At 51.1% G+C, this 20080-nt stretch overlaps 4 protein-coding genes across 4 annotated transcripts; 3 read left to right on the top strand and 1 right to left on the bottom strand.

Moving 5' to 3' along the window:
• Positions 1–4893: 4893 nt before the first annotated feature.
• EJ05DRAFT_280656 (uncharacterized protein) lies at positions 4894–8565 on the bottom strand. Its single transcript, XM_033740443.1, has 3 exons — positions 8200–8565; positions 5513–8017; positions 4894–5460 (listed from the first exon to the last, which is right to left on the bottom strand). The coding sequence occupies exons 1-3, from the start codon at positions 8203–8205 to the stop codon at positions 5182–5184; spliced, it is 2790 nt and encodes a 929-aa protein (XP_033602804.1). The 5' UTR covers positions 8206–8565; the 3' UTR covers positions 4894–5181.
• Positions 8566–10554: 1989 nt separating this feature from the next.
• Positions 10555–13021, top strand: EJ05DRAFT_508895 (uncharacterized protein). Its single transcript, XM_033748049.1, has 2 exons — positions 10555–11388; positions 11441–13021. The coding sequence occupies exons 1-2, from the start codon at positions 10778–10780 to the stop codon at positions 12774–12776; spliced, it is 1947 nt and encodes a 648-aa protein (XP_033602803.1). The 5' UTR covers positions 10555–10777; the 3' UTR covers positions 12777–13021.
• A 564-nt stretch (positions 13022–13585) lies between these two features.
• Positions 13586–15266, top strand: EJ05DRAFT_474236 (alpha/beta-hydrolase). Its single transcript, XM_033743567.1, has one exon. It carries the CDS (start codon positions 13952–13954, stop codon positions 15077–15079), a length of 1128 nt encoding a protein of 375 aa, XP_033602802.1. The 5' UTR covers positions 13586–13951; the 3' UTR covers positions 15080–15266.
• A 193-nt stretch (positions 15267–15459) lies between these two features.
• On the top strand, positions 15460–19693 carry EJ05DRAFT_536470 (uncharacterized protein). Its single transcript, XM_033749315.1, has 3 exons — positions 15460–15820; positions 15870–17686; positions 17738–19693. Exons 1-3 carry the CDS (start codon positions 15621–15623, stop codon positions 19270–19272), a joined length of 3552 nt encoding a protein of 1183 aa, XP_033602801.1. The 5' UTR covers positions 15460–15620; the 3' UTR covers positions 19273–19693.
• Positions 19694–20080: the final 387 nt, after the last annotated feature.

The raw sequence follows: 20080 nt of genomic DNA, 5'->3' as shown, positions 1-20080 counted from the left end.
GATACCCCCCCTTGGGCGGCCGCTTTGCTGTCTCTTGCCTAGTCTCTGCTTCTCGACGATCGGCTTGCGGAACCGAGCTGTCTCTCAGCGCCTATTACTGCTTTTTGTCCATCCACATGTTTGCCCAGTTAAGGCGATGAACCAAACATGTTTACCAATTAGGCTCCGATACGTAGGTATGCGTCCACTTTGGAAAGTAATATAGAGTCGTGCAGGCCCAGGTGGTCTCTCTCTCTCATTCTCACAAACATTCCATTTCTTCGTCCGCATTTCCGTTCCTCTTCTCGTCACTCTTCCTATTCCTTCTCTCTTTCTTTTCATACTCTCTCTCTCTCTCTCTCTTATACTCCAGCCTTCTTCTACTTCAACACGTTCTTACAATGCCCTCGCTTCCATTCGTTTTGGGTGTCGGCTCTCTTTTCATTTCTCCGCTATTTCTCTCTTCCGTTGTCAGTGCATCAGTCGACTCTCTGGCAGAGAGACATGCAGGCAATGCCTTGTTTGGCGGATACGACGACATCCTAGGGTCTCTCTCTATCGTCAAGAAGACAAATGAGGATGATGGATATGGTAGCCCACCGGATGACGACGGCGGATACGGCAGTCCCCCAGATGATGACGGTGGGTATGGCAGCCCTCCAGATGATGACGGTGGGTATGGCAGCCCGTCCTCAGTCGTGGAAGACTCATCAGCGCCGACACCCGCTTCCGGTCCGACGCCCTCAGACGCGGCGCCGCCAGATGATGGTGGCTATGGTGGCCCATCTTCGGTCGTTGAAACCCCATCACCTTCCACGCCCACTCCGACGGATGTACCTGACGACGGTGGCTATGGTGGCCCGACCTCTGATGTTGTAACTCCGTCTGTCCCTACACCGACTCCTACACCAAGTCCATCAGATGCCACACCACCTCCCCCGGATGGTGGCTACGGTAATCCTTCGACAGCTGCTTCATCAGCTGTTGACGCTCTACCTTCTTCAGTGGTTGAGACTCCGTCTTCGGTGGTTGAGACTCCGTCTTCAGTAGTCGAGACTCCATCTTCAATCGTTGAAACACCATCTTCAGTCGTCGAAACCCCGTCTTCGGTCGTCGAAACACCATCTTCAGTAGTCGAGACTCCATCTTCGGCTGCAGAAAGCTTTGTTTCTTCAAATCTGGAATCACCCACGGATGTATCCACGGGCCCTTCCTCTGAAGGCGGCCCCAACACCCCCATAGTTACATCTGCAGTTTCCTCTGCAGAATCCTCAATTGCCGGACCGACGCCCTCCATGGTCATCACTCCCTCTGATATCACCACTGCGCCCGTAACAACAGACATGCCCTCCAGTAGTCGCGTGACGCTCGTCACCACAATCGTTACGGAAGTCACAGATGTGTGCCCGACCGGATATATCACTTCGGTCGTCACGCAGACCGTAACGTACTGCCCAGACGACATTACCCCAGGAGCGCCACCGCCTGGTTTCACAAGTAAAACTACTCTGTGCTCCAGTGGATGCGCAGAAACACCGACATCAGTCGTCGTCGTCGTCCCAACCGAGCAATCAGCGCCAACGGGTGAAAGCAGTGTGGTCTCCTCAATACTGTCTTCAGTCGTCGAGACCTCCCCACTGGCCCCAATACCAACGTCGACGCCAACTGAGTTCATAACCTCGACAATTCTTAGCACGACTTTAATCACCATTACGTCCTGTGCCCCTACAGTCGTCGACTGTCCCGCCCAATCTACTGTTGTTCAGACTTCCGTCATAACTATTGGTACCACTGTGTGCCCAGTGACACCCACTTCAGCAGTATTACCTGATCAGACGCCTGCCCTTCCTTCGTCTATTGCTTCCTCTGCTTTCATTGAAACCAGTGCTCCACCAGCACCTCCACCCGATGCGATACCGTCCATACAGTCTCCTGCGGCTAGTATAGCATCCTCATCGGCAGTTGAAACAAATGAAACGCCGGTAGTACCGATACCTGCACCAACGCCGGCACCAACGTCTGCACCAACGCCTGCACCAACGCCTGCACCAACGCCTGCACCAACGCCAGCGCCATCTGCTGCGGATCTGACTACATCGACCATCTACAGCACATCTGTACATACTATCACAGCCTGTGCATCTACCGTCGTTCACTGTCCGGCTCATTCGACCATTGTAGAGACCACGTTGATTTCAATCGGCGTTACTGTGTGTCCTGTCTCGACAGACCAGCCCGATTTCACATTCGCTCCAAGTACTATTGATCAAACACCTGGTAACCCAGGGCCATCACCAGCGCCGCCACCACCTCCACCACCGGCTCCTCCAGCGAGCAATGGCGTTGACACGACCTTGGTCACAACCATCATAAAGACTGCCCAATCCACGCGTGTCATCACACTCGAGAAGCCATCGCCGTCTCCTGGTCCACCAAATGGAGGTAATCCGCCGCCACCGGTGCCGTCGTCTGCGGGTGCTCCACCCCCACCGCCTCAACAACCAGCGCCATCTTCTGGTGGTGCTCCACCTCCACCACCTCAACAACCAGCGCCATCTTCAGGGGTTACTCCACCTCCACCTCCACCGGCAGCGCCGTCGTCTGGGGATACTCCACTTCCACCGCCTGTACCATCTTCTGGTGGTGTTCCACCACCACCACCACCACCACCAGTGCCGTCTTCTATTGGTGCTCCTCCTCCTCCTCCACCTGTACCATCGTCAGATGGAACTCCACCTCCGCCCCCGTCTCCATCCGCGGGAGGACCTGGCCCAGCTCCATCCTCACAGGGGATTGAAGTTCCCCCTCCCCCAACACAAGTTGCACCTACAGGTGGTCCAGGTCCAGCGCCGACAGGTCCCGCAGTCGGTCCTAACCCAACACCACCAGCTGGCCCAGCCCCACCATGCGTCATGGTGCCTGGCGAGGGCTACGGTAGTATGGCCAGTGTCTGCGCAACAAGCCTTGTTCCGTCTACACGTGTAACTCCTACTATACCAACCAGGGCAGTAACCCCCACGCCTCCAGCATTTACCGGGGCAGCGACCAAGATGGAGGGTGTCGACGGGTGGATGTATGCAGCGGGTGTTGCCGCTGTTGCAGCAGCTGTCATGTAAGAACAGTGATCATCCGTAATGTATTTATTCTATTGCATAATTCCGGAAACATGGGGTAATATCGGTCATATATTAAACGCAACGGCATGGAAATGGAATGGAATGTTGAGACGCAAAGCAGAGCCAAGCAAAGCAAAGCATGATAAGGGCGTTTCTGGTGTGAGTGTGTGTGTATTAGAAAAATAACTGAATTCGATTTCCATTGCATGTAATCAATCTCCAACACTCAGTCGTGAATCCTCGTCTAACCGAACTGAAATTTAATAATCTCTCACATGCGCACTGTAGTCATTTACCTATCCCCATACCATACAAGACAGACCTTAAAGCAGCCACTCATTCAACATACCAAACGGCAGCCTATCCAAACACCCTCCCTCCCCCTTCCTCTCCCCCCCTTTCCCCCTTCACTTTCCTCCCCCCCAACTCCTTTCCCCCTCTCACATCTCACATCTCACCCCTCCTCACACCCTCCCAACCCCCCACAAAACAAGCCCAACCCCCAAAAACCCCACCACCACCCCAGCAAGCCCACAAATAACCCACACCATCCACCACGGCGGCCTACGCCCCAACTCCACCCTATACCACCCCAACAACCTCCCGTACGCATCCATGCGCGCAGTACAAATCTCCACGTGCGTGCTGTGCGCATGGTCTAGTGTTTTGCGTTCTGTCTCGAGGGCGGAGAGGAGGGTGGTTGTGGTGGTGGTGGTGGTGGTTTTGTCGTGGTTTGGGGAGGAGGAGGGGTGTGCGGCGCGGAGGGCGGAGAGGAGGGCGGGGAATGTTGGAAGATTTGTGGATTTTGGGGTTGAGTCTGTGTCGTCTGGGGTGTGGGAATGCTGCTTAGTCCATTCCATTTAGCACTGCTTGTCTTCGTTCGTTCATTCATTCAAGCAAGCACCTCGCCTCAGCTTACCTCGTCAGCTAGGTCGGAAACAAGCGTGTCTGCGCCGAGTGTGCTTTGCGAGTCCGTGAAGATGCCTTGTTCTGGGTCTGGTAGTGGTGGTGTAGTGGTGGTATGCATGGTTTTTTCGGGGTTTATTGGAGGGGTGAAAAGGATGATGGATAGGATAGGTAGGTAGGCCTGCGCAGGGTATGCGGTTCGGTGGTAATGGTATAGCGGTTGGTTATTTCGAGGAGGTTGCTGATGGTGAGGAGGGACTGAACGGCGGTGTTTGGTGTTTTGATATAGGGGTATATAGTATAGGACGCTAGGGTTTTTCGGTAGGACAGTTAAGAATTAATGTCTGGTGTATGTAGGTAGGGTCGTCGGTTTATTCCAAGGTTTGTTCCGGATAGTCTTCTCTACCTGGTTCCCAAGAAGAGGACTGTCGGACAATCAATGTTCGCATCGTACCTACCCTGCCTGTATGTCGGTATTCATGTTTGCGTCATGTCGATTGATTCAAATACATTTAGCCCACATATCGATTCCCCAAGACTTCAATCAGTCGTGAACGAGTCGACGTTCGTGTGTATTAATCAATTGATTGATCGCTGCATATAGCCAGCGTATAGTTACTTCCCCTCTATCCCTCTCCAACACCGCCACTCGCGACTAACTAGCCATGTCAACTAGTCGCTGAGTCACTAATAATAATGATCTACATGTTGCGAGATTTGTAATCATTCGCACCGTGTAATGCACCGCCGTAATCCAAATACTCCTTTCATCATGAATGATGCTACCATCAACGTACCAATAACGAGTGCATGACAGAATCGAAGAAATGATAGCGGATGAACATGGCTTCGAGGAGAAATGGACAACGAATCTGGAGATATGATACAGAACTCTCTAGCGACCGTCACTAGGACGTGTGTGCGCCGGGACAAGGACCTGGGCAAGGTAATTCATATGTCCGAATCTAGTGGATGCGTGCGAGTCTGGGGGTTGCCCTTGCGTCGGAAGTCTTGCGAACTCCTTGGGTCAAAACATTGGAGGGATATACTCCTTAACTTGAAATCACCAAGGACTACCATTCCGAATGGGCATCGTATAACCAAGATGAGGTCATGGGATACGCGGGCGAAGCCAACAAAAAGGTGTGGTTGTGTGCATGGTTGTACGCAATGAGTCGTTTCACCACATTTCGTCGTCTTTAGTGTTGTCATTATCATCAAAAAGGTCTTGTTGATAATATCCTTGCTGGGAACTGCTGCCATGGTTGCCCATGTATCGATCGCCGCTGGCAACACTATATCCGTTGCTGTTCTGATGTCGGTCATATTCCTGCTGACGTGAGGGTCTGGAATTGGAACGTTGCTGATCACGATCGTCGGCGGGGGAAGGCGGATCCGGCCTGAGGGGCCCATGATTGCTGGTGTCCAGCGTGGACGGAGACGTGTCAAGGCGCGCTTGCTGCTACAGAGATCATAAGAACGGATATCTAGCCCATGATAGAAACACTTACCTCTTGATAACGCTGATACTGGGAGAACTCCTCAGGTTGGTCTGCTCTCTGACGTGACTGCGTCTGGCGCCGTTGTTGAGACCCTTGTGGGTCGGCCTGCTCTGGCTGCGTCTGCTGTTGTTGGGCTTGCTGTTGCTGGGCTTGCTGCTGCTGCTGCTGCTGCTTCTGTTGCGCTGGCGACTGTGCTATCTGCATCTGGGGATGCATCTGCTGGACTTTCGCAAGGTATGAATACATGAAATTGCTGAGCAACACTTGTGAGTAAAGCTCGCGACGAGGATTTGCAAGTTTGATATGGGCCATCCGATAGATCGCCCTTTCTTCAAGGATCGAGAAACGTGTCCAATTGTAATCGATATCGGGCTTGAGAATTCGAAGTGGAGGCTCTGGTGAGATTCCCCTTGAAGAGCTCGCTCTTTTACCGCCAGACTCCTTCTCAGATCTCTTCGTACTGCCAAAAAGAGATGAAAGAAACGTCGAGCCCCCCTTCTCTTTCTTTGATTCATTGCCAGACGCTTTACGATTGCTGTCTTTACGACGCTCTTCGTCTAACTTGACGTTTTCTCGGTCCAGAACGAGGCTCTCGCGACCTTTAGAGCCATCAATCGACGTTTGAAGAACGTCCAGGCGTGTATTATCATGAGATTTGTCGATGTTGGCTTTTGTGAATTTCGATTTTGACGACTTCTTCGATAGATCCTTTTCTTCCTTGTCTTTCTCTTTGTCGTCGCTACCACCGAAAGACCACCATTTCTTGCCACTTCCTTCACCACTCTTCCCTTCCCGTGAAGGTTTCTTCTCCAACTTCTTATCATCGTACGGAATGGATGAGAGAGTATCAGTCCTGGTACTCAGATTCCCGGGAAGCGGGGTGGGTTTTGAGATGATATCTTCCAGGGTCTGGTTGGTAGGCTTCGACGGTGGCCTGTCTCTGATGGGCGGTTCTCTGTTTGCATTCGAAGCTTGCTTGATGAGCGGTGGGCGGGCAGGTAGCGGACCTGCTGGAGGCGGTGTGTGCTGTGGTTGCTGGGAGTTCAAGTGTGGAGGAATTTCATGAGAAGATGATCGCGCCGGAAGCTGGACACCGCTTTTCGACGTGTCTGCTGGCGGAGTCTCTACAATGGAGGGGACCTTCTGCTGAGGTCCGTAGCCGGGCAAATTTGCAGTCGTACGTCCGTTTGACGCAATTCTAGAGTGGAAAGATTTCTGTTGTCGGCCTGAAGCTTCTTTATCGTCGGTCGAAGGAGTCTGGTACGGTTGCGTTTGGTTTGGTGGAGAACGCTTTCTAGTAGGCCGTGAGAAATTCTCTGCTGCTGAAGGGCGGCGATTCAAGGGTTCAGTTTGTACCCTAGTCAACGGTGCACCAGGAAAGTCGGGATTGTGTGTGGTACTTGGTGACGACACTGGGGACTCTTCCGTATCGGTTTCGGCACCTCTGAACCCTGGTCTACGAGGCGTCGTCCCAACTCTTTCTCCCTTTCTTAAGCTACCCCTGCGATAGTTTGTCCTTATGGATCGCTTCAACAAAGGGGTACCTAACTTTGCAGGTAGAATTGGCATATCGTCAGGTTGCTCCCCAGAATCATTTGATCTACGCAAGGTATCGCCGCTCGTTCGTTGCACTATGGAAGAAGGATCATTGACCAAATGCTCGAGCTCCGAAATATTCTCGAGGGCGTTTGGTAGTTGATTCGCACCGGATTTCTTACGTTCCAGTCTATCCGCACCATCCTTGTAATCAGTACCACTGTTGATCTGTTTCGACAACATTGACTTCTTTCTTCGCAGGCCTCCTCCGGATCCTGAACGTCCAAGGCCGTCAGGGGATAGGCTGTCCTCACCTCCGCTGTTCCGCCTTCGCATTTTCTCTACCCTTTCTTCGATGAAGGTCTTGAACTCCTTCGGCGCAAGCTCTGGGTGGAGCGACGCAGGTACCCAGTATAATGTCGATGCATCGTTCTCATCGGTTTCATGTGAGGGGGCCATCGGAGGTATCGAGATGCCACCACCAAACGATGGAAGATCGGGATCAGACTTATTGACATCCATTGACATGCGCCGTATTGCTTGAAGGTTACTAAGCTCCTGGGCGACAGCCGCAGGGCTGGACTCGTAGTCCAGGTCATTGATGGGAAATTGTTGTTGGGCTGTGTCTGAATTGGTCCGGTTGAGGGAAGGAGGAGAGGGATGTCCATTATCTTGATTTGTCGATGCAGTTCGCGTGTTCGTCGGACTGAGGGGGGATCTTATCGGTGCTCCGTTCGATGGAGTTCGAGGAATCTGGCTTCGGCTCGGATTGCTTTCGAAGTTCTCGCCTTGCGGAGAACTGACAAAGCTCAAAGGTCTAGGGTCCCGCTTTCGAAAGTGGTCATCTTCACGCCCGTACATGTCCCCGATAGCCTCCGTTATATGGTGAGTTTCATCGCTTATGGATATCTGTGGGGTATGGCCCCGGCGGGCTTGATATAGGCGGTCGAGCTCTAAGGCTCGTTCGGTTTTGGTAGTCTGCGAGAGATGAAGAGAGGCTGTCAGCATTGAACCGAGCAAGAAGTGAAAGGGAGTGAAGTCGCCGCTGAGAAGAGAGCGCGTAACAGGATTGATTGGTGAGGGGATTGGGCAATGGACGAGGCGGTACAGAGCCAGAGTCATCTTGTAGTGTGCAATATGGTCGAGAGGGGTGAACGAACCTGCATGGCGGCAGTGTTGGATGCGGATTGGCGTCACACAAAGGCCGCCGAAGCGACAAGGCTTCGCTTGGAGGCGATGGGAAGCGGAATGAATAAGGCTCATGAGAAGGTCGACATGGAGGAATAGACTTTAAGACACTCTGGACATGTCTCTCGGCAGCTTCACGCACAGAATGGCTGAATGGCGGACAGAGGCGAGCGCAAGGTAGGTAGGTAGAGTGCGTGGGTGGGAGAGTGAATGTGTGTGTGCGTGTGTGTGTATAGGGCGAGCGTTGAAGTGGTGGTGGAGGAGGTGGTTTCGACGAGCTAAGAGGGTTAGTGTGGAGTAGTAGCAGTAGTAGTGATAGTGTTAGTATTAGGCAGGCAGGGCAGAGGCGGCGGGAGGCAGAGAAGCAAAAGACAGAGAGGGAAGCGATCTTTACCGATCCTGTGTAATAATTACAGGTCACAAACCAATCTCCCAAGCAAACCGTCGGAGTAATTAATTAACATCGCTGGCCACTTACACACACACATATATATATACAGACACACACACTCTCTCTCTCAATATATTCAAGAACAGCATGTAGTTAGTAGAGAGTCACCCAGCCCTGTCGTGGGATTAAGCGTCATCTATCAGGGAGAGAGGGGGGGCGCTACCTTAGCCCGCTATTCGTTTTAGTCCTCAAATTCTCCAGCCATCCTGCTTTCTTTGGCTGTTGACTATTCATACTAATTAATTAAATAATTATCCAGGTAGTCATATCAGGGATCCCTCGTCCTCTCCACTTCTTAGCAAGGACTTGTGCATACGAATAATGTCCTTGTTTGTTTGGTCTGCTGTATTGTGCTGGTGTGCCCAGGCAACTCTGCTTTGGAGACAGACCTATCTGACCAGTCAAACATCACAATCTTTTTGGTCTTCTCTGATAGATCATTTACCCTTTAAATATGCCTCGAGATACCGGTTCATGAGGCTTGCAAAATTGCGGGTGCAGCTTCAGCTTGTGGCCGTGTGAGTAGCAATCTTATGGCTATCAAAGCCCCACCCGTAGGATCTTTATCAGCCTTCATATGGATTTCCATGTCAAACTCGTAAGAAGTTCTCTTTTCTCGAACATGTGGGCCTCCCGGACGTTCTGACTGATCGCGTCACCAACGAGTTAGAGCCTATTGCTGATATTATCCCTGCTTCATGCTTCATGCAGGACTGAAGGAGGGGCCGTCACAAAGAAAATAAAATTTCTCCCCTTGTTCTTCAGGTCTTCTGTAGATGGACACTTCAAGAGCTGCTGGCACAACGTGATTTGAACTTTGCAATAGGAGCTGGGAGTTCATCGGCATTATGACTACACTGGTTATCGACGTATCAGCAGCATTGAAATCGCACCTAAACTCTTGCTCGGCTTGTTTGAAACTGCCGGTCTGGCACGACCACTGGCTGGATCGCACGCGACGTATTGCATTGTATTGCAGGCCCAATGACGCCATATAAAGCGTGGAAGGACCTAGACGACTCGTCAGCTAGTCACGAAGGTGTTCCGGAAAGTCGCGAGCATTTCATTCTGCTTTGGCTTCGTGCTTAAGTCACCGCTTAGTCGAGCTAAGCGATCGGAGATAGGACGAGCATGGCACAATGCGCGTCTTACACGTTGAACTGGTAAGAGACCTAGAAGAAAACGTGGCGACGAATGTCTAATGGGAGCTCGACATGTGTTGGCATCCAGAAGGTCTGCCTCCCTAGAACCGCATCGTACAATGATAGTAGCCGGTTTCAAGAGACTCCGTACCGTGTTGAGGACGGTCTGTATCTCTACAGCCTGGAACTCCTTGTTGACAGACTGAATCAGATAAGTGAAGAAGAGATATGAAGTGCCAGGGACAGGTTTCATGGTGGTATGAGGAGCAGCAACATATATATGTCCTTGTCAGACTCGATCGGTCTGTAGACGGGAGGGTCCGAGCAAGTTACATATTCCGGAAGTACTTACCGTCTCTTATGCCGGAACTGTCCTCCGGGTATTTTGGTCTTCCCGTCGCGGTAGATTCAAATGACTCATGGTGTCAATGGTCTGCCAGATTGTCAGAACTGAGGACTCTTAAAAAGGCATGGCTGTCAAAAGGCATTTGAGTAGCCGCGAGAACCAAGGCCAGACAGGGGAAATGGATGGCCTCTTGTAAATGAATGAATGAATGAATGATAGGTAGCAAATGAATAAACAGGAAACGGGAGCTAATACTTACTGTACATCTAGCGACCGCTGCAGCATTGGCCGCGTAGTGAGCCTGGGCGAGGTCGTTGACGGGAACGCGCTACCGAGACCCCCTAGCTTCACTCCCTTTTTCCCCGTCCCGTATACCCTGGCAGCTCTTCAACAGGCGTCCGAGTCTACTTCTGCTTTCGTCTGCAATTGTTTCTTCTCTCCTTTTCTTTCTCCACTGGTGCTTCCTCTCACAATTATTATGCTTTAATTTCCCTTACGCTCCGCTTTCCAGCGGTTCCTGTTCTGCTTCCTGCGGCAACGCTCGTTTCGCTTTTGTGTTCTGCTTCTGCTTACAACCCGAAGCTTCCTTCGCTGGGCCCCCGGGGGGTTTTATGTCGACCATGAGCGACTCCACAACCTCGACACCTCGCCCTGAAACCGAACCGTCTGGCCCAAAGTACTATGCCCCTAAGAACAAGAACTGTCCCTACTGCGGTCAAGCCTTTACCTCCTCCTCGCTCGGCCGTCATCTTGACCTATACATAAAGCCCAAGAACGCCAAGCCACCTGACGGTATACATAATGTAGATGAGATTCGGAAGCTACGAGGAGGCATAACAAGGCGGCAAGTGAGGAATTCTTCTTCCGGCGTCTGGTCCAGGCAAGAGGACTCGGCTCCCGCCACAGCAGCGCCCACACCTCAGGAATCGGCCAGAGACGAGGGTTCGCCCATCACAGCCGAATCACCGTCCCATACCCTTGGTCCGAATGAGAAGGTCCGTACCAGATTCAATGAGCTGAATTGGCAAGCCACTGGCTTGATCAACAATCTTGCCCCGCGTCCCACTATCAATACTGTGCCCGAAAGACGTCGAGAGGTTTCAAGACACGTCCAGCAAAAGACGGAATTCGAGCAGCGACAAAAGCTCTCCGAGGAATGGGAGAATGGCAAAGCGGCAGAGCTTGCTCTGAAAGAGCTGCTGCAGAATGTCCGTGACGCAAGGTATGACCAATCACCCAAGTTCTGCAAGCTCAATACTGACTGAAGGTTTTAGCATGCGAAGTGGAAATTTTAGCCTCTTCGAATTCGACTTCTGTTCGCTCAACTTCCCTGGTCTGTGTCTACATATGTTGAAAACTCCTCCGACCCTCTTCTCCAGCACACCTTTTACTGCAGACGACACTTGGTCCGTACAACCACCTGGGCAAAGGCACCACGAGACTCTACAAAAGCTAGCACGCGACCGCATAGTCAGCTATCAACGTCAGCATTTACTGGGACAATCAACGCAAACTGCACCAAACACCCCGGCGTCTGCTTCACCCCTGACCACACCTCCAATCCTTGATGTAGAGTGTCAGAAAGTCAAAACGCATTTGACTGCTGCCTGGACACATTGGAAGAAATTGACCGAGAAACAGAAGCAGGAAGCTTGGCAGTTGGAGCTGTTAAGGTTCTCTGCTCGCGCTCAAGAGTCCCAGAGAGACCTGCAAACGAAATTGGAGGTTGCACAGCAGGAAATAGACGAGTTGAAGAGGAATTGCCCGCCTACAACCGCGGACAAGGCAAATCCGGCCATGCCACGCATTTCCGCAAACATGGCCAAGGAACTGAGGAAACAATATGGACAGCATGTTGACTCAATGAGCTTGGACTACGATCGACTACTCGAAAAGTGGCGGTATGTGGTCCGTGAGAACCGGAGCAAGTCGAATGGAATGCAAGCGCAACGATCCTTATCAACATCATCTGTCCCACAGCTCGGGCCTGTAAGGATACCTAAAGGTAGATCCACCAATAACTCATCGGTGCAGGTGAGCCCAACCACAGGACCAGTATCTACGAGCAACTCTTCCACTAGCTTGTCCAAAACCTCATCACGATCCATCATCCCCTCGATATCTACCACGGCAACGTCAGACAGCGTGATGGATGACGATGCGAACAACGACTTTGACGGTGAGGGGGATGACGAGGATGCGGAAGGTGATGTCGACGTTGAGGATATGTCAAACTTGACGCAAAACAATCCCCCGCAGAACCACCACCAGGCACATAGTCACCAGTCTCAGGGCCATCACAGCCAACATCATCACCATCATAATCAACAACAACAGCAGCAGCAGCAGCAGCAACAGCAACAGCAACAGCAACAGCAGCAGAACCAAAATCACAATCACCATCAGCAAGTATTCTGGGATGCAGGTTCCTTATCACGCCGAAGTAGCCACCACAGCTTGGCGCAGCACCACCAGCAACACATGATGAGCAACCAGGCATCACCTCTCAGTATGATGCCTATGGAAGGGCTCGAGGCACACGCAGATGGCTATTTGGGCCGCGGAATGGCCATGAGCATTAATACTTTAGGAGACACGTTCCAGGGTTAGACGGTGTCCAGCTGATATTATAAACAAAAGTTTTGGAAATTCTACACTTTAGAGGGCATCGCCATCTAGCGAAATTCGGGATATAGGGTGGCAATAATGCCACAGCCCTTTGTGGGCACGTTGTTTTATACCTCGCCGTCAACGGCCAAATTAGAAGTTGTTACTTTGTAAAATCCGTGTTATTGAAGCTGATGGTGGTACTCTTTGTAGTACAGGCATGGGCCGTATGCAACCCTAATTACGGCGTAGCTAATTAATTAGCCCTGGCCTGCCTGAGTAAAAAGCAGCCGACGCGCTGTCAGAGACGAATGGCGCCAAGCAATTCACTCGACGCGACCACGAGACATGCAAAGATTGTTGGTTATATATTAGATTGCTGCTTCATGAATTGCAAATCGTGGCTCAAACCCTTCGCAGGGTTTACTTGGGCGACGTGAGTCCGTACATTGCCTTATCTGCCCCTGAAACCTGAGGCAGACATTAGGCCTTTCCAAGAGGCACTAATGCAGTGACTTCTCAGCCAGGGTCTAAATGTCGTCCAGGGGGCCTGTGATTCCCAACAGGGATATGCGAGTTGAAATATATCATCACGTTTGCTTGACTTTGTATTAATTCACAGTATTCGTATCGTGACGTGTATGAGTCTGAGTTCCAAGTTGGGTAGCAAACGAGTATTGTTAAGATATTGATATTTGCTTGGCAAGTGCCTGTACCTCCCGTCATCCGCATTGATAGAACCTCTTGGCAGCTTGTGATGGTAGTACAGGCTCTACATAGTATGAGACTAAGCATACATCATCACGAGAAGTGCTCAAACTGTTTGGATTAAGACTCGAGCTATATTACTGACAGAGAATCACATGCCAAAGGGCAAAATCCAGTTCTCCCACACTCCACGTGACCATCCCGAGCCCTAGACAGACCCCCGCAATGTCGAGATCTCTTCCTTGGGCACGGCTCCGTAGAAGGTCTCAGCGTACCGAGGCATCTGACGACAGCAGCTAAAATGATCGTTTAGTAGCTTCAACCATGAGCTCAAATATTGCTCTTCCCCACGGTGATCCGAACTTTGCCTTGACCATTCTCTCAAGGACTCCCGTTTCTGTGTGTTTCGAGCTTCTTAGTACACAGTATCTTTTCACGAAATTCGAGAAAATTGGTTACCAAGATTGGCAATGGCACTGATTACCTCACAGCCTTTCAAGGGCATCTACGTCCTCCTTGCTCTAGCATTCGAATTGTCTCGTTTCCCCCTCTTCGTTGTATCATACCTCATTCCAAACCTCCGCCCGAACGCAAAATGGACCTTCCGGCAAGCAATCGGCATCAAGATTGTCCGTCTGTTCCTCTATCACGCAGGCGCCGTCGAGATGAACGTGCCCCTCCCACTCGCTCCGGGCGCTGAGGGCAAGCAATTCTTAACCGTCGAGCCCGCAAGTGAAAAGTACTACACCGGTCCCCTGCGCGTTGGAAATGTGTCGCCCATCAAGATCGGCGGTACCTGGTACCCGCACGCCCCGACCAAAGCTGAGCTCAAGGGTAAAGACGTCGGTCTACACTTCCATGGCGGCGCCTTCGTGATTGGTGATGGCCGCAAGAGAGACGCAGGCTTTGCAGGCGCGACGCTCAACAAGCATGCCAAGTTGCCATTTGTGTTTGCTCCGCAGTACAGACTGTCTGGCGCGCCGACGAATGGCAAATTCCCGGCTGCGTTCCAGGACGCCGTCACGACGTATCTGTACCCGCTTCACGACTTGGAGGTTCCGGCGAGCCGCATCATCATCTCGGGAGATTCGGCGGGTGGGAATCTGTGCTTGGCGCTGTTGAGATATATTGCACAGTTTGGAAAGGAGGTTGACATTCCGGCGCCGGGTGCCAGTTTGTTGTTTTCGCCCTGGGTCGAGCCTCATGGCTCTTATGATCAAGCTCGCACCCGGATGGCGCCAAACTATGCGACTGATTATATCCACTCCTCCTTCGGTGCCTGGGGCATTTCGAAATACATCCCTGACTCCATGAAGTCGCCAAGCGCGAAGTTCGCCGAGTATATCTCGCCTCTCGGCAACCCGTTCAAAAGCACTGTTCCGATCTGGATCACGGTCGGTGGCAGCGAGGTACTTCTCGGTGACGACACGCAACTATACGAGGAACTAAAGAAGGAGGGTAATGAGGTAGCGTTGGACATCCAGGAGAATGCACCACATGACTATATATTGGTCGGGCCAATTGTCGGCTTTGAGTTTGCGGCAAGGAAGAGTAGTCAGGCGGCGAGGAGCTTCATCAATAAGAAACGGAAGTTGTAAGGATCACACCTGTTGGAGCTCGGATGGAGATGGTGCTAAGGTCGTACAGGGGCGAAGAAAAGCTTAACAGTGTACCGAAATTGTAGAGAACTTGGATAAGATAGGATGAAGAATGTAGCATATGAGATCATCAGAATAGAAAGTAGTGCGATTTTGTTATTCGACACAGATGTTTGTATATTGCTTGTCAGCGTGGAAGCATGTAAGCCAAAGCTGATAAGACTCTACCTGCTTTATGTACATAATAGACCTGCATAATTAGGTGTAATGTCTCAAGCCTCTCAGTAGCGTGACTCGTAATATATGTCATCTAGGAATATATCAGCACGGTACGTACCGCATAGTTCCTCGTTCGATCCTGGATACATCCACTGTTCCTCATTACCTACCTTGCGCCGCCTAATAACGCCAATGCGATACTTGCGATGATGCTTGAACGCGTCCAGTATCTTCCCACCTTCTATACCCCTATATAACAGCGCTCCACAAGCAGAGCCACGAAGACTCTGTAGAGCACTATATATACCTCCACACAGATGACATGCGAAATACTTCATCGTGGACCAATGGTCCAGACGGAGCCGGACCATCAGCTGCAAAGAGTCCAGCCGATCCAACGATGAGCCCCGCGCCAACACCGCTTACGGCTGTTGTACATCATAGCACTGATGGCGAGCTAAGCTCAGATATTGAAGACAAGCGCATGAGAAGGAGTATCACGTTCCAGTACCTCGTACGGAGGTGAGCCGACCGGAACCGTAGACGCTGACAACGGCCTAACATGTTTCAGATATATGTCGCAGATCCTCTATGGATGTCATAAACGCAATTGCACCACTCCCATGTGTAAAAGCGCCCAGATACGAGTCCGAGACACGCCTTATAAGCCGCCGACCGTACTCACCGCCCGTATGCTTGCGTACTATCTCGCTGCTCAAGATGATCCGGGGGCCGGCCTTTGCCAACATGCGCTACACGTATCCCCGTTTGATATTGGTTGTGATGCGTCATCATGGCTTTCGCGGCACGACACAGGATCGGCTCAGATGCATGAGCCAAAAGGAACACCACACAAAAAATCAAGTACATTCTGGTCGAAGCTGGACGCGCAGCATGCGCCACAGCTAGATAAGCTATCATTGAGCCAAAATCTGTTCGACACAGTGGCGTTAATATATTTCTATTTCAAGCGCTTTCCAGTTGTCGAACTTTCGAGCCATGCAAATCCATTTGTCCAGCAAAATTGCTCGCAGTTCATTCCGGTGGATAATGATGAGACTCAGTCGAAGCTAAAGCTTCACAAAGAAGAGAAAGATATACTGGAACAGCGAAATATTAGGGTGTCCGATACTGATGGGGCTCTTCCTGCTGGACAGAAAGGCTCATTGGATGACGGACTTGGTTGTGAGCAGTCCACACTGCGGTTCAAGCTCCCAAGCGAACTCGCATCGACCAAGGTGGGCATTAACCATGGGATCTCTGAAGCAGGCGGTGCCTCGGACAACATGAAGTCATCATTTAGCAGGGAATTTCGGGACACACCTAGAAAGCTTCCTACACCTAGACGGCACGGAAGCGAAAAGTTCATACCACCTCGCACGTTGACGTGCGCGACCATGGAGAAGTTAAAGGTCTTGCTTTCGTCGTCTTCACGATTGGACAAAGCGCTTTGGCGTGGATATATGACTCCATACTCTCAAAATTACTTCAAGGCACCAGACCCTACTATCGCGGCAGCAGAGATCTTTCTTAGACGATCATTGAGCGACATAGATAGACTTTTGCATTCCTTTGCCGATCGTGGCTGTCCTCTTATTCAGTCTCCACTGTCTCATCTAAATCCCACGAAGCTCGAGAGTGCTTTTAGAGGATGGTCTCGCATCAATGGAGCTTTCATCTTCGATTGTCTTTGGGAGGCGTTGGAACCTCTCTTTCGACCGCCGCCAGAGATCATTGTAGACGGTAAAGAACCTCGTTTACGCACCCCTCAGACGTCTGTTTATGGAGATCGCGGTAAAAACCACACAGCACGTCTTGATACGAAGAAGTCGGCTGATGGCCCTCGCTATATACCTGATTGTGAAGCGGCATATGTCATTATCATCTGCATCCATGCTCTGACATCTCAGGTGCCCAGAGGCTCCCCATCAGTGTGGCCACTAGTTCGAGAACGGTCTCATGGTGTTCACATACCTGCTTCGGCAACAAAATCTCTTCCAAGACCGCTTGTAAAGTCATTGATAGAGATAATTGATGCGATGCAATATGAGCCCGCGTTAAGATTGGCCGAGAGATTGATACGCGCAATCTCGGCACGGCGTTGTTTCTTTGAGATCCTGAACGCACTTGAAGGGACTGAAGGTAACAATACCGCATTTGATCTCATGCGTATGGTCTTGGAGTATCTTCAAGAAGCAGAGAAGTGTCGCCGTGAGATTATCGACTGTCAGCCGGATACCCCAGAAGAGCACGATGGACCAGGCTGGTCCGTGTCTGCTGTGTGGCTGGAATGGCTGAAGACCATCTGCGTGACTCACTGGGACAAAGAACCGCTGATCAAGAGGTGGAATGTCGTAGGTGGTGCTATTGACATGATGAACGAAATGGGTATTTCCATCTATGAGTCTATCAGGTACGTGTGCTGACGTTTGAATCTAGCGTGGTACCGTCCTCGAATGCCCGACCTGACAGACGAAATACTGTACGACAAGAAACCGGTCGATCAATTTGGTTTGACTGCTGAACTCTTTCGCATACCTTATTTCTATGCCAATCTGGACAAGGTTAAAGTTCCCGGACACTTCGCAAGACACATTCCTACTCCAAACCATAGACATGTTCTCAACTATCCTTTTCTCTACAGCTCCAAGGAACTATTGGTACTCTTTCGGACTTTCAACTATTCGAGAATGTTCAGTACATATGAGACAGCGGAACGTTCTCGTTGTCTTAATCAGATGCTGGACGTGCTAGCGCGGCCCAACCATTCACCATGGCACTCAGCTTTCAAGGATCTGTTATCCCGCTATCTACTCTTGGATGTTCGCAGAAACCACGCATTAGAAGACAGTTTCAACCAGCTTTGGCACTTGAGCGAATCCCAACTCTTGAGACCTCTTAAGGTACGCATTGGCGCTCTCGAGGGTGAAGATGGCGTCGATCAGGGCGGTGTTTCGCTAGAATTCTTCCACGTAGCTCTTGCAGAAGCATTTAACCCTGACAACGGAATTTTCACTACTGATCCACACACACGCATGACATGGTTCAAACCAGCGTCTCCGGCCTCTTTAGCACACTGCGAACTCATTGGTCTCTTATTCTCCCTGGCCGTATACAACGGGATCACGCTACCGGTGACGTTCCCAATCGTATTTTACTATTTTCTATTAGACTTGAGTACGACACATTCATGTTTGTCATTACTGCAGGACGGCTGGCCAGATCTCGCGAGGTCCCTCCACCAGCTACTGACTTGGGAGGATGGCGATGTGAGTGAAATTTACGGCGGTTCTCACGAATTCACGTTTGACGCCTTTGGCGAGACAATCACCGTCAACATGCTTGACCCGGCAAGCAGCCAGACCAATCCACGTACAGACCGCCTGCAGGTACTCAACAAGGTGTACGAAGGAAACGATCGCACGTATGTGGACCCTCGATCAACTGACGAGGCTCCTCTGGTGACAAACGACACTCGAGCGCAGTTCGTCAATGACTATATTTTTTGGCTCGTATACCAGTCCGTCGCACCGCAGCTCCATGCATTCCGTCAGGGCTTCCTGAGGTGTCTCGACCCGACCATTCTCTCGCTTTTCGACCCCGTCGGTCTGCGCAAAGTGATTGAGGGATATCAGTACATCGACATGAATGAGCTTAAGTGTGTTGCGAAATATGAAGATGGATATGCGGCGGACCACCCTACCATCGCACAGTTCTGGAACATTGTGCTGGAGTATGACGATGTGCAGAAGGCGAAGTTACTGGAGTTTGTGACGGCGAGTGATAGGGTGCCGGTCGGGGGGGTTGGCAGCATGATGTTTGCGATTGTGCGGAACGGAGGCGACTCGGAGATGCTGCCGACGAGTAGTACTTGTTTTGGCAAGTTGCTGCTGCCGGAGTATGCAGGGCAGGAAAAGATGCGGCAGAAGCTGGAGCTGGCGTTGAGCTATTCCAAGGGGTTTGGGGCTCTATAGGGCCAAGGCTCAGAAGAGCAGGTTTGGGAAGAGACGTCGTCCCATTGATTTTGGCTGCTCGAAAGGGTTTGACCTAATGTGTTCTTCAGATGAAAAGCAAGAGATCGACATGGTTCATTTCATGAGTTCATGAGGTTCTTCAGTGCAGCAAAGTGAATATCGCTATAACAAACCCAAGCAACGAATATCGCGTCATCTCCCTCATTCCCTCACTCTTCGTCTCATCATCATCTTCATCATCAACAAGTCCTAGATTCACTTTTGGCATTCATTCTGCCTTATTCTCACCGCTACTTCCCACACCTCACTCTGGCCGGCCCTGGCTCCGCCTGGCCGCCATCTATATCAAGTGAGCTCCCTCTTCCTCTCTCCTACCTTTTCCCTACCTGCGACCTAGTCTTGGAACACTGATATCGAAGCGTCTCTAGACTTTACTAGGTATGTGAGAGTCCTCTCTGTCTTCTGTCTGCACATCTTCACGTCCTCTCTCCCTTGCTTGCTTACTTGCTTGTTTACTTGTTCACTGACGCGGCTTGGCTTGATCAGTATCCTCATCTCACAGCCTGAGGTCAGTCTGAGGTCAGGTCTCTCTCACGTCCTCACGTTCTTCTCCGAGCCTCGATTCTTGCCTTACGTGAACGCACGCACACACGCACGTTTCTCTAAGAGTTTCGCTACGCTCGCGCAATTCACATCCACACACATACGCACATACACACGCATCCACACACACACACGCATCCACACACACACACGCATCCACACACACACACGCATCCACACACACACACGCATCCACACACACACA

The sequence above is a fragment of the Pseudovirgaria hyperparasitica genome (genome assembly GCF_010093815.1).
Source record: "Pseudovirgaria hyperparasitica strain CBS 121739 unplaced genomic scaffold EJ05scaffold_4, whole genome shotgun sequence".
Classification (NCBI taxonomy): domain Eukaryota; kingdom Fungi; phylum Ascomycota; class Dothideomycetes; order Acrospermales; family Acrospermaceae; genus Pseudovirgaria; species Pseudovirgaria hyperparasitica.
The sequence above is the reverse complement of the archived record's forward strand: the minus strand, read 5'-3'. Positions and strand labels throughout refer to the sequence as shown.